Here is a 15,093-nt window from a genome sequence, read left to right as displayed (position 1 = left end):
TTGAGAGAATTATTCATGCGTTACAGCATCTAATTTCACTACTGGAAACATCTAATAAACTGTAGTCCTCTGGCCTTCATGTTAACAACAGTTTTCACAAGTTTCTTAAACAAAAAACAAGGTAAAATGAAATAAATGAATTACTGGTGTCTACTCTGAATAAACTCCTCAATGAATACTTGTAAGATGGGTATGAGACCTAAGAGCTAATCTGACTATGATTACCACAATGGCAACAAAACCACACAGACACTCTGTATGCAAGAGGCAAACCTAAAGTTCACCATACATTATTAAAATTCTTTATCAGTATTTGCTGAGATCAACAAGATTTCTGAGCCCAATAAGCACTAAAAAAGATTACCTCTGCAAACTGAAACAAGGCTGATGCTTGACACTGCTTTGTAGGAACATCAGGATGGGATGTACTTGACGATATCTGAAAGGAACCAAGTCACTTTAATGTACAAGGCTATTTTCCTATAGCAGACTATTAGATTCTGCCATGTATTTCCACTGCAGACATTGAAAAGACTCAGACATGAGTCATCACCTCCATCTCTTTTAGAGACGCAGGATAAAATGATAAAGGGAAGATGAAGGCCATGTTTCTAAAAACAGATGGCTGAAAAGAACAAAAATACAATTTGGCTCACGTGGGAGTCTCTGTAAGGGTTATCGGGTATTTATCAAACAGCAGTTAAAGACACCTATTAATAAGAACTCTCTAATTTCAGTGAATATTTTAGTAGTATAGTATTTAAAGCTAGAAGCTACAAGTAAAGCCAGTCACTCTCTTCTCTACAATACTCACTTCAAGCATGAGAAATCATATGGAGATGGGTTGGGTATCCGGAATTAAATTTTAGCTCTGTTACTTACCAGCTCCATGACCTTGGACAGCTCAGCTCAACATTCTGAAACTTATTTTTTCCAACTTTAAATGATGATGATGATGATGACAATTTCCATTTTATAAGATTATAGTTAGAAAAAAATGAATTGTCTGGCATAGCAGCAGACCTCAGTAATTGTTCAGTAAACATGAAAAACAACTTTTTAAAGATCTCTATCTCTCCTTCTCTCTCTCCCACTTCCTTTCCTTCTCCTTCCCCAGTCCACCAGTGGATAGAAGATGGTATCATAAAACACGTGAGTAAACTAGACCTTTTATTTCCTTCTGTTTTGAATGGTAGCCACATTCAAACTGCTAAGGGTCATGTATAAACACGTTCAAGGATGTTCTGAATGCAAAGCAGTTACTAATTTTAGTTCTAAAATGAATAAAGCTTCTTTTTATCTAGCTACAAACTGATGAAAGTGAATCCTAAGAGCAAAAATCTTGAGCATTACAGTTTCAGCCCATTTTTTTCCCACTGAAATCTCTGGAAGTAACTGTGTAGATAAATACATCACAGATTACTAAGTAATAAATGAGCCTGAATCATAACTCTTCAACCAGAAAAACTCAGTTTCAAGAAAAGTCACTTTTAGAAGTTAGACAAATAGTGTGATAATGTGGGGAATACAGTATTAAAATGGTGATTAAGGATGAGAGTATTAGTGTAAAGAGTACTGGAAACTGATTTTTATATTAATCAGATAGATAAGCATTTTTAAAACAAATATCAGTAAGAAGAAAAAAGTCTAGCAGACTCTAATTAGAAAACTAGACATAAACAAAAGATTATGAATGGATAAAATTTAAGCAATTAATCTGAAAACATTAAAGGCTGAAATTTCAGAACTTTTCTTATTTAAACCACTGAAACTGTAATTTCCAGTAAATACTAAATACAAGTGTGATGGACTACCAAAAGGAATCAAAGGGATTTTTCTGAAGTCTTTGGAATTGTAAACTTAATAGAACTTACTTTAGATACTACATTTCATTCTTACTAATAACATTCTGAAAGAGTAAGCAATTTGCGTAAAAAGAAATGCCTAACCTATAATATCTTTCTTTAGAAATTTAAATTAGGGCATAAACAAAAAAGAACTAGTATCATCATACATCTAGCTTTTTTGAAAAGCATTTTATAAGTTTTAAACAGAAGGATACTTTTAAGGTGATAATGAGATACTGTCAGAGTTCAATTAGTGGCAAAAATAGTAGCTCTTGAACAAGAATTAAGCCAGAACCCTTCATATTAAACAATACTGCCAGAGATCTCTGAAATCTTAGGCATGCCACAGAGGCAACAAAATAAACATATTCTAATATCTCTCTCAGATTTCACATGAGATTTTACTAGACTTTTTAAGTTTCAGGGGTCATTCTGCTTTCAAAGTTGGGTCTAACCTAATTTGGCACCTCTATAACTTCTGATGAAAAGGGACTGCAGAGTGAATACTCTGTTCAATTCTTGCACAAACAAATTATTGGAATCCATGCCAGATCTCAGACAGAGGCCAATAAAGACAAAAAATGTGTGTGTGTGTGTGTGTGTGAGAGAGAGAGAGAGAGAGAGAGAGAGAGAAAGAGAAAGAAAGAGAGAGTTCACAAGATTTCCTACTTGTCTAATGTGCTGATGATACCAGCAAGGCCACTAGGAATACTATATAAACAGTCTCAAAGAACTGGTCTGATGTGCTTGTATCAAAATAATCTGAAACCAAAAATATGGTCTTCTTACAAAACTGGGACAGGATGGACAAATGCCAAGAAGGATGAGAGTAGTAGACAATGTGCAACAAAGACAATTTAAATAATTAAGAATTAAAAGGCAAAAAATATCAAAAAAGACTCATTCAGAGTTCTAGAATGAATTAAGACATTTTGGGAAACAATTTTAACTTCTACATTTGATATTAAGGATGATATACTTATTCTATGTAAACGCTTTGAATCAATATTGAGAGACATATTGAGCTGAAAAGTTTTGTGACATAAAGCTGCCAACTTCAGGCTAGTTTTAAAGAAGAGGGAAGTGTATGAAAAATAACACACAGTCAATAGTCTTCTGACTTACAAATCAATTCATAATAAATTATATTCTATATTAAATTAGACATTTTATAATCTAGTTGTGTATAACATTTTATAATCATTTATATATAAAGTACATATTTTATATTTTAAACCTCACTGTCCATGAATACAAGATAATGATGAGGTTTAAGTGTAATAACATTTTATATGATTTACTAAATAGCTTCTATAAGCACATATTTATTTCTCTAATAAAAAACTTCTTTTATCCCATTGTAGCTATCAGAACTGAGTAGAATTCCTTAGTTCTTTTTTTTTTTTTTTTTTTGGGGGGGGGGGGGCGGTCATGGGCCTGAACTCTGGGCCTGGGCACTGTCCCTCAGCTCTTCAGCTCAAGGCTAGCACTCTACCACTTGAGCCTCAGCGCCACTTCCGGCTTTTTTTTTCCTGCTTATGTGGTGCTGAGGAATTGAACCCAGGGCCTCATGCATGCAAGGCAAGCGCTCTACCACTGAGCCACCTTCCCAGCCCACGAATTCCTTAGTTCTTAAAGAGTTCTTCATTTCATCACTTACTAAATTTAAAATTGCTTTATAATTTGTTCATTAATCAAGTGTCATTTACAATATATTACCTCGGCAAACTGAAATAATGGTGACTTCTGCCGTAATTCAGGGGATTCTGAAACATCAGGTCTGCAAGTGCCAGAGGATATCTGAAATAAAGAAAGATGGCATGAGCATCACAAGAATAGCTTCTGAAAGGGTATAGAAGACAACTTGGAACAGTCTTACATTGACAAAAAAAAAAGTTTTATTTTCCTTAATTTAAGGCAACACTGTGACAAAAATGTAGTTACTGTGCAGTTATATAAAAGAGGCCATTCAATTGCTAAATATACTAAATGCAAGAGTCACTAGATAAGTAACCTCTTGAGTGTGTGTGTGTGTGTGTGTGTGTGTGTGTGCGTGCGCATGCGCGTGTACGCCATATGCATATACATGCATAATTATGGAAAGGGTTAGATCAGAGGAATAATGAAATCTAAATTCTCTGTAAAATTTTAAAATCTGGGAGAAAAAAAACCCTCATAAAAACAATGTAAAGAAGAAATTACCTACAGTGCTACTCCCCCAAAATAAGCAATGTTAACATTCTGTCTGTATCTGTCCAGTTGTATACATAGGGTTATATAGATGCTCTTTTCTTAAATATAATTCTCCTACATTTCTAAGTCTTTTCCAGTTGAGTTTTTAAACCTGCACATGGCTAGATGCATCAGAGAGTTTCTTCCTATAGAAAGATCTGCCACTTAAGATAGGCAGTGTGCTAACATTGTCCTAGTAAACCTCTTTAGTTCATGGTGGGGGGGAGGGAGTATTTCTTGAGCAGTGTCAGAGGCCACTGAGCAGGAACAAGTATTTTAAATGTTATTAGTCACCTTTGGATTTTTAAAGAGTAATAGCTACCCTCTCCCACTGATAAGCACTATAGAGAAGGTGCAAAACTTTTCATTAGTTTGCTTCTCGAGGAGATCTAGATTCTTACTGTCACTTAACTGTTTGGTATGTTGTATCAAATGTCCCTAGTAAGGACTTATCAAATGCTCCACAGTGAAAGCCAACAAATCCTGAAATTAGTAAGCCACAAAGTATTAGTAATTCCTTCATTGGAAGGAATAATTCCACAAAACATGTCTTTTCAAGTTAAGCATGATTATGATTCTAAAGTTGTGAAGGTAAGGATGATTATACATCTGCATTAAAGAAGAAATAGAGATGCTGTGATATCCACAATTTTAAAATGTGAAATGGTTCAATGACATGGCAAATATATACATGTGGAATTCATTCTTCTGTGCTTGATAAATAAAGCAAATAATAAAGGTATGTATATTTTTGCATACATTGGTAAGGAGATATATGAATCTATATGAAAGGGAGAGAATACTTCCTACAAAAGCCTCTGAGTTGAGTAATATCATTAGTCAGATTCCCAGACCTTGTGAAATGTATAAAATACAATGTGCTGTGCTGTCACCTATTGTTTGTGTCTAAGACACAATTACTTATTTTTATTAGGTGAGGCATGCTTTTATGTTTAAACACCAATCAACATCTGTTTTCATTGTAGAGCCAGTTTACTTCTTAAATATAATAGAATACACAATCATTAATGCAGCAAAAAGAAAAGACACTAAATAAGTAATGTTAAATAAAGGAAGAGAAAAAGCCCGAAGACACTGTTCCTAGAAACAGTCAGTGAAATAATCCATTATACCACTAGGTGATGCTATATACCCAAAAAAGAAAAGAGTTAACCACACATTGAACTTAAATTCAGTCCTCTCTTTATTTACCCACAGTTCCCAATAACCAAGGAGAAAAAAAAAAAATGATTAGTAGATTTATGACAAAGTAATAGAAGCAGTTTACATAGTGAAAATCATAGACATAGAAAGGTGATTCAGCCTTGTAACACAAAAGGAGATCAAGCTCGTTGTATACTGTAATTGGCTTGCAAAGCTAGGAATTATTAAGGGTCTGCTTCTATGATATATGGCAGAACACAGCCACATACCAGCTGGTACTGTTGTGGACACACAGTCAACATAAGGAGCATGTGTGCATCCTAGCTATGTAGTCCTAATCTTGCTAATTCAAACCTTCACTTTCCACTCACTTGCTCAACACCTATTTACCTGAAGTAAGGATTTTCAAGAGTTTAAGCTCTAGATCTATCTTGTATACATTCCCAAACAGTATGTTAGACCCTTAGGCTGCTCGCAATTCAAGCTAGACTAGGTGTTAGAAGGACCTTGAAGGAAACAGGAAAGAGCCATCATGCTGTGGGTGAAGAAGGTAAGGTAACATCTGAGATCCACCAAGAAGGCAAGCCAGAATTTCTCTCACAAAAAGTGTGGGAGGGAAGTGTAGAAATATGGAGGCACATAAATGCCCTGTGATTTTGAGAAACACAAACTTCTCCAGAGTGGGTCAAGATCAAGATGCCATAGGAATGTAGTAAGAAATGAGTCAGACCAACAGAAATCAGGATTCTACGTGAAGAAGTCTGAAATTAGGCTAGAAGAAATGAAGAACCAGCCAAGGTTATTAGTTAAAGACACATCAGGTTGAGAGATATGCAGTTAGATAATTATGTCAGTGGTGTGCAGGATGACCTTGGCTGGGGAGCAACTAGAGGCAGACCAATTAAGGAGGTAAAGGAAATAAAGCAATAGACATCTGGGTTCCAATTAAATCACAGTATTTGTCAGTTTTCAGTAATTTTCTGGAAGGATTGTCAGAACAGAGGGAGTAGGGTCAGACAATGCCAGTGACTCTACAGTAAGCCAAAGCTTAAATAGGGAAGGTAACAAAAGGAAGCCAGCTTGGTGGGGTGCAGGGAGTGTTTTTCATGAAAAGAGGTGGTTCAGGGTAGAAGACTGGGATATAGGATAGAAGATTCCATCTGAGAGTTAAAGGAGGGCCTGAATCCTGAAGCACTGCACCTGGCTACCTGACACTCTTGTATACTACATCTGAGGAGGTTAAGTGGGCTACTGTGGAGAGCACAACCAAACAGCACCACAGATTTGAGTGCTCCCAGATTAGAATATGTTGAGTCATCCAGCTGAAAGGAAAACCACTGGTTTTACTCAGGGTATCCAGACTACCAGACTACTAATTTTACTCAGTGGGTAATGGTTTCTTGTCAGTACAATCTGTGTGGATGGGAATCCAGACAGGCTAGTTTTACAGATAGCCTATGTGACAGTTAAAATGACTGACAGTACCTTTTTCCCTCAAGTTTCTTCATTTGATAAAATGGAAAGCAATATTACTCTGTCCTCTTTCTGCCTTTGAAGACACGGTAAGAAGAGAATGTAATGACAATAGTGCATCTACACATTCTCTCAATAATGACAGTAGCACTGATGACCTTTCTCTCTCGGGAAGAATGCCCCTTTTATCCTCTTGTTCTCCCTACCCCAGAACTCTTGCTGTCCCTTTCCCTTCCCCTTCATCTGAGAGAGAGAGAAAGAGAGAGAAAGAGAGAAGAAGAGAAAGAGAGAGAAAGAGCATTGTCATTAATGAGCTCATGCAAACTCATCAGCGCAGTCTGAGAACTCATGTAGAATCTATGACTGTCAACCAGGCCGGGGAAAGGAGCCTGCACCAAAGGATATGAGTCCCATGGCTGAAGAGCAAATAGCTGGGCTCTTTGGCTTGTGGGGGAGGGGGACAGTTCTAGCTAAAGGGGGCAACAAACAGTCACATGAAAGGGGGAAACCTGTACCTACTTTTCCTACTTTACAGTATATTTCCTCACAAAATGAGCTAAACAGCTTTGATGGGTATACAGTCATACAGTGACCCAAGAGAGGCATAGCTCAAACTAATTCAACCATACCAGCCCCATGACAACAAAAGTAAAAACCTGCATCAATTTTATCTGAATCAGAATTTATTTTTAATCCAAAATAAAGTATTTAAAATGTGGATATAATTATTAACAAATACTAGTGTGGTCAACTGTTAACTATGTATCTCAGATTTTGCTTCTATCATCATTTAGTATAAAATATGTGGGCGGACTTTCTAGTATGATTTCCTCATCCTATGACTGTGGAGAATGAGGGCAGTGATAAACCAACACCATAGGGTTCTTGGGAGGATGACAAGAATTAATAGATGTAAAGGTCTTAGCACATCATTTTACTTAGCCCTGAAAGCACTCAGGAAATGGTCCTCCTCTGGTTGTTATTAGCTTCACTAAGGGTCCTGCAAAGGACATCAGAGAAGTGGCCAGAGATGAAAATGGATAGGTAGATTAGTAATGAATCATAAAGGTCCTTGTATGCTACAAATCAACTGGCTAGTTCTCCTGGATTCTAACCTAAGTTTTGCTAATTTATAGCTACACCACAGTGTAGTTGTTGTACTTTGTTGTCTCTATTTCCTCAGTTAAGTGATTCAATAAGGCACACAAGACAACACATAGGACTGTTGAGGAATCAGAGTTACTCTTTGTAATGTGTCTCAGAACAACACGCTGGATGGAAGCAGAGCTCAGGAAAAGTTAGCTGCAGTAGTTAAGTATTCTGAAAGCAAATGCACAGTTTAAATATTATCACTGTTTCCAATCCAAAGTTGTTTCAATAGTATATGATGAAAAATTTTTACAACACACAAGACTATAATAAAACATCAAACTAAAGAAAATGTGTTAGAATGTCTAATTCTGGTAAGAAGGTCTATAAAGGGTTAGGAAGAAAAGGAATCTAAGGGCTTCCTATTGATGGTGAAGGACTGATGAGACAAACTTAAAAAACAAAATATAGGGCTGGGAAGGTGGCTCAGTGGTAGAGTGCTTGCCTTGCATGCATGAGGCCCTGGGTTCGATTCCTCAGCACCACATAAGCAGAAAAAAAAAAAAAAAAGCCAGAAGTGGCACTGTGGCTCAAGTGGTAGAGCGCTAGCCTTGAGCTGAAGAGCTGAGGGACAGTGCCCAGGCCCAGAGTTCAGGCTCCACGACTGGACCCCCCCTCCCAAAAAAAAAAATATATAGCTTTCAAATTTCAATCACATTTGTACAGTTCAAGACTTATGTAGCATGACCTTCCTCTATAGAGGGCTCTTAAAGGTAGTGTGCAGCCAGGTCCTAGCACCTTTTGCATTAACTCTTATGCTAATTCAGCCAAGATTGTACATTCTAAATTCATTTATTTCTCCTATTCAGTTGTTCCCGTCTTGAGCACCTGGTGATGAAGAGAATAGTGTAAATTTGTACAAGGTTTCTGTGGCCAAGCAACTGTATGTGATCATGACACATATGCATGCACATTGCTGGTCCAGTATATTACAATATGTAGGCTGCAAGCATGTTATGTAAACCTATTACAGACTGCGGGACGAATGCCCAATGTAGTTTGCACTCTCAAGCTAAGTATAATATGCTTAGAATGATTTATGGTAGTAATACATACTTAAAAGAATTTTTTTCAGGAGAGTTTTTAAAAATACCTTACATGTGTTATTTAATTAATCTTTCTAGTAGTCTTGGGAGTTATAGGCAAGCAGGTTATTATTATTAGCTTATTTCACAGCATGGAAGGCAAAGCCAAAAGATGCTTGATAAAACAATGTGCTTTCTACATAAGGAACCAGGCATTCCTCAGTCTCATACTCTATCTAGGTCAAGAGCATTATCAATACACTTGGATATTTTTACTTCAGTCATTCAACTGAACAGATACATTCATTTTTTTTTTATTTTGAAAATACCGTACAGAGGGGTTACAATTACATGGGCAAGTACATTTCTTATCAAGCATTGTTGCCTCCTCCTTTGTTTCCCCTTCCCATCCCTTCCCATCTCTCCCCCCAACTGCGCCCCCCTCCCCGCCAAAGTTGTAAAGTTCGTTTTTCCTTGCGCAGGGGCCATGCTAATCTTCTCTGTATCATTCCAATTTTAGTATATGTGCTGCCGAAGCGAGCACTGTAAAGTTTGTTTTTCGACATAACGTCTTGTACATCTCATTATTGTAATGGGTCCACCTGTATATCCTTATTTAAAACTATGATTTCTGTGTTGCTTTGTATGTCCCTCTCCCACAGTATAACCTATATGTATTTATTTTCCATTGTTCTCGATCACCCTTCCTCCTGCTCTAGCCAAAATGACTTCCTATTGCTCAATTAGGAATAAATAGCAAGATTACAGCTAGGATTGACCCAAACTGTTCTGTACATTATGTGCTTAATAATCTGAATTTTGAGTTTTAAATTTTAATTTAGCATTACATTTTTATTAAAATGACTGACAAATGTAATAGAAGATCATTAATCCTGGAAATTACTTTTAGTAATTCTAGACCAAACACTTCCACTTACTGTATTTTCATCTTTTAAGAACTTCTTCATATGAAATAGAAGGATTTAATGCTAACTGCTTCCTTTTCAGTTCTTACCCAAAGATTGTTGGGAACACTACACTTGTGTATCTCCTGAATTTTAAATTTTCAGTTCTTTCAAAATTTGAAAACAACAAAATACATATAGTTCTACCTCTGGGAATTCCAGTGAGACTGGCTGATACTCTGCAGCTCTCTGTGAGCCTTTTGTCTGCCCACCCCTTCTTACATTTTAAAGATTAAAGTTCATTTGATTTCTGGCTTAAATAACTTGCTGTGATCTCCTATTCAATGGAAGCTTTCCATTTCTTTCACGAAGACAGAGTCAGTTCCTAATATGACATTTTTGCCTGTACTGCATGGAGTCCCAGCAGAGAAAAAGCTACTCTGCCAGTCTCAGACAGAAACTACTCCTTCCTGTCAGTCTAACTCAATACATTGATTTTTCTCCAATCAATAAGTACAATAAAAACAAATCATTTAAAACATTTTATCCCTAATATTTTAAGCATTTTTATGTACCATGAATAGGTGGATTATTTATGTGAAAATTTTTAAAAGCCAAAAAAGTTATAAATTAAAATTCATTCCTTTCCCCCTTTTTTTTAAACCAACTCAAAGCTAATCACAAATTTGGCCATTAAAGCCCTGCTGGTTGGCTCAGTAGCAGTGGCACATAAGAATGTTCATCATAAATCTATTATGGCAGGTTGAAAATTATTAGAAGACAGAGGGGAGAAAAAAAGAAAACTTCAGTTGTCATTATATCTCAATATTTCTCCCTAACAAACGCCAAACAAACCGCATCTGGTAGAACTAAGGAAACAGTACAGCCCAAAGAAACTTTTAATCTAGGATCTTACCATTTTCATATTAAAAACACACCAAAAAATCCTCTGCATTGTTTAACAAATTCTGTTACCTATATTGTATTTTTCATATAAAAAGAAAAAAAGAACCTTAAGTCTCCTGCAGATTTTTCCTATGTGGTTAGGTCTCTGGTCAATGAACAAAGGAAAGAAAGTCTCTTCCTTTTAAGAATATTTCAGAATAAGGATTCTATTGCAGCATTTTAAAGGTCATTTAAAACTTTTCTGTAGCACAGTATTTACCAAATGTCACTTTTACTGGTCAAGCCTTATAATACCAACAAATTCACCGTAACTTCTCCAAATTCTGCATCTCATCTTATTAGTCTGTTAGTTTTCTTAGGAAAATGTAAGTATATATTTATTGTATTTGTCTTATGTTCAGATGAACATTGCCAATTCAGGCAATGTCCTAAAGTTGTATTAACATGTCTACATCTTTGGAGTAACATTTTGTATAGAAATTGAGGAGCTTTGCCAAGATGGTGCTTGCCTGGAAGTCTAGTTACGTGGGAGGCAGAGTTTGGAAAGACAAGGAGTTCAACACATAAGCCAGGTCTGGCGTGATATGCTTGTAATCCCAGTTATGTGGGAGGCATATGTAGCAGAATCCATCTTATCTATCTGTTAGAAAAGATAATACTTTCACAATGCAATGCATTCCTGAAAATCCTATGAATCAGACTATAGGGAAAGTATGTTATTATTCATTCTAACGTGCTACGGAACATATTTGGTTCTATACCCAAGTGGAAGTCTGATGTGCCATTAAGCAGCACCTTGTAATCGGAAGTAAAATAATGCCAGACAATGTTACTACTATGTTAGAAAGCACAAATATGCTAAGTAATAAACCTGCAAATACACAAGTGAGATTATTATGCTGTTTTCAGTTAAAGGCCAATGCAATGTAAATTACTAGCAAATTTGTTTATGTTTTTAGATATCAAACTCAACACAATCAAAAGTTAAGTAAAACTGAAGATACAGTCAGCAACTGTAGATCCCAGATACAAATTACATATAAAATAAACACCTTATATGACATAAATAGCTTCGACATCAAATCAACTTCAAATGTAATTTGTATAGCATCTTCACAATTTAAAAAAAAGTACAGACATACAATACAATTGAAATCACTATTATTTTGTCCTAAATAGCTATAGTGATTAAGGATTGAAAGTTTCCATCTCAAAGTGAGGTAAACTAACATGACCAACATGTTAATTCAACTGGTCTCTATAAAGTGCTATTAATAGAAGACTCTACAAACACAAATTATGTGTGGTTAACTGCTACCTGTCCATCAAAAACAAAAGTATACTTAAATATTTTTATAACAAAAGCAATAACGAGATCATCAACCAGAGGCCCTAAGTCTTTTTTTCCTTTTAACAATTAAAAAAGAATCCTAGAAATCTGTAGTGCCAGATTTGTAAAGTAGGAGTCCAGAATTATTCAGATACTAGAGAGGCTGACAGTTTCATATTCTCCCTGTCATCTTTCCACTAGCAAGTTTAGATTAAAATACCCTAAAAAGCAGGGAACAGTTGAGTGAACATTGTTTGTGTGTATTTGGACCTGTTTACACTGTTACCCTCAACACCATATGCTGCTAGTTCTTAATGAGAATAATTACAGCTAAAGTTTGTTGATAAGCTGTAAGTAACAGAAATGATGTCACCAGAATAAAGATGCCTGGCTTCTGACACCCCCACTATGAGCAAAACGGAGAGAGAAGTATAGCTTACCTCTGGTGTTCCAAGAGCATGTTCTCCAGCTAACAGCAGCATGCTCAGCCCTCCCATTTGGGTAGGATCTAAATAAGAAAATAATTCATCAACTTAAAAGTATGATGTACATCTAACTACATGAAATCAAAAGGGAATATTCAGAGACAAAAATCTGTTATAACATGTGTAACTTTCATGGAAAATAGCCAAAACTCTTTATTTAATAGTAACCTAGTATATGTGTGTTAGTACTTTTTAATGAGCCTAGTCTTTCGCTCTCATCCCTTCCTCTTCCTCCCTCCTTACCTTTATTCCTTCCATCTTTTCTCTCTCTCTACTTTCTCTGGTCTTTCTGTCTCCATTTTTCTCACTTATTTCCAGCCCTCACTGATCTTTGTCATTCCTCTAGAGTTTTCTATACAGCCCAGACTCAGAATGCTGGGTTTATAGGCATGCGCCACCATACCGAACCTGTTATCCCACCAGTCTTCTGTGCTTTTTTAAAGCACAGAACGTATGTGAAAATGCCTAATTCAGTGTCTCTTCATGTATACATAGGTCCTCCATAAAGGCATATTTTAGGAATTATCCTACAAATGCAAATGAGGACCAGTCATAATATTCTCTGAAAATGTTCAATTGTTTTTCTTTTTGCTAAAGGTATACACAAGAACACAGCATGTTTTAAGAACTCCTGAAATGACTCTGATCAAATCCTACATATAACTTTTTTTTTAGAAAAGACAAGTCAAAAAAGTAAACAATAAAAAAAGGAAATAGTGAGGGGGAAAAAAGAGTTTAGGAAGTTACTAAAGGAAAAAACATTTCAGCAAATGAAGAGCTGTTCAAGAAATAGCTCAATGGGCCAGTGCTGGTAGCTCATGCCTGTAACCCTAGCTACTCCGTAGGCTGAGATCAGAGGATAACGGTTCAAAGCCAGGTCAGCAAAGTTTGTGAGACACTTATCTCCAATAAATTACTCAGAAAAACATGTAGTGCTGTGGCCTAAATGATAGAGCACTAGCCCCAGGACCAGCAAAAGAAAAGAAAAGAAAGAGAAAAGGAAAGAAAAAGAAAAAGAAATAGCTCAATGGTGGTAGACAGCCACATGGAAAACACACATAGAATACACTATTAAGTACTGGCTGGCTTGATAAAAACAGACCTCTTGAGTTTTGTTTTAAGATTTCAATGTTATTTAAGCACTAACTTTAAGAACTATTGTGCCTACTGAAATAGATACTTAAGCCTAATTAAAAATAAAAATGAGAAGGAAAAATGAATTTAGTAGAAAGCAATGCTCCCCCTGGTACTTTGAGAGGAAACACTTTTGCAGCTGTCATCCTAGAGACTAGGAGGACTGGCATTCTAAAGATAAAAATATGTAGCTCAAATTACAAAGTCAAATATGAACATGATTACATGATAATTGAAATTATATACCAAATGTGACTTTTTAAGAAGTTTTCTGTACTGATACTGGAAGACATGCCAAGAAAATATCTTTCATATCATTTGTACTTTATATAAGATTATAAATTCATATAAATAGAATACTTTCCATTTATTGAGCAAGTTGGTGTCTTCCATTCTATGCACCTTTTCTTTTTTTTATTATTTTATTGTAAAGATGCTGTACAGAAGGGTTACAGTTACATGAGTAAGGTAATGTGAGTCCATTTCTTCTATACATCTTTTCAAAATTACTTTTCAAAACTACATTTGACAACTTTGGGATTATTCTAAATTGTGAAATATGGAGCGACAAGGACTATTTAAGCAAACACAACAAAACAAATATTTATGGTGAGAAAAACTTAAAATTGCTCTTTAAAACCCCTTTTAGTATTCCCCAGAGTCTGAGAACTAAATGGTAGGTTATAATTAAAGGCAATTTAGTTCACTTTCATCTTGTTGGAAAAAGAGAGAATATTTGAGTAATATTACTATACACACGCTACATAAAGAATGTCTTGATTATCTATTTCTAACACATGGCACAAGGCATTATTGAGATAAATGTCAGAAAATGTTTTTCTTGTGTCCTACTCTTGCTTTAAAAAAAGATTTTAAAAAGCTGACCTAGAAATAAATACTTTGTTTGAAGTCCAGGTTTGACTTCCATTTTGTAGGAAAAAAGGCAGATGAATAAGTACTATGAAGAAGACTACAAAACACACTTCTACATAGGTTCTGTAGTTTACCTGTAATATTTGGTCAACTGTATATAAACAAATAAAGCCCTACGCATACTAACCTAGATTTAGAATTCAGAGAAAAGCAATGCATGCTAGACAATAATCTAGGAATTAAGTTTAGATGCCTGTCATAGATGTATTCATTGTTGGTCCCGATAATAAAATGTCTTAGAAAAATACAACAATCGTACAACCTGGGAAGCCCAGAGGGCTCACCAGGACTTATAATAAGTGTTTGAAGCTACATGTACAGAATGAAAGCTAAAACAAGAAAGATATCTATGTATGTTGTAGTTCTTCTGGGACATGTAGAAACATTGTTTTGGGAGTTCAGTTAGAATTATATTATGGAATATATATATATATATATATATATATATATATATATATTTGGAATATATATATTGGAATAAATATATATGGAATATATATTTCCCAAGAA

The 15,093-nt window shown here is 35.5% G+C and overlaps 1 protein-coding gene and 1 pseudogene across 8 annotated transcripts in view; both read right to left on the bottom strand.

Annotated features, from left to right (window-relative positions):
• Bbx (BBX high mobility group box domain containing) overlaps positions 1-15,093 on the bottom strand; it is a 218,316-nt gene that overhangs the window by 50,900 nt on the left and 152,323 nt on the right. For 7 of the 8 annotated variants that reach the window (XM_042676675.1, XM_042676679.1, XM_042676681.1 and 4 more), the window contains 3 exons: positions 12,472-12,539; positions 3,567-3,647; positions 365-439 (listed from right to left, as the gene is read on the bottom strand). In XM_042676675.1, the coding sequence (XP_042532609.1) occupies positions 365-439; positions 3,567-3,647; positions 12,472-12,539 (224 nt within the window). The remainder of the gene's footprint in view (positions 1-364; positions 440-3,566; positions 3,648-12,471; positions 12,540-15,093) is intronic. The other variant, XM_042676680.1, reaches the window with a different exon arrangement.
• On the bottom strand, positions 9,342-9,434 carry LOC122105713 (annotated as a pseudogene).

This window comes from Dipodomys spectabilis, unplaced genomic scaffold, assembly GCF_019054845.1.
Source record: "Dipodomys spectabilis isolate Male_0828 unplaced genomic scaffold, ASM1905484v1 ptg000032l, whole genome shotgun sequence".
Classification (NCBI taxonomy): Eukaryota; Metazoa; Chordata; class Mammalia; order Rodentia; family Heteromyidae; genus Dipodomys; species Dipodomys spectabilis.
Note: the sequence above shows the minus strand (reverse complement) of the source record. Positions and strands in the feature narration are given on the sequence as shown.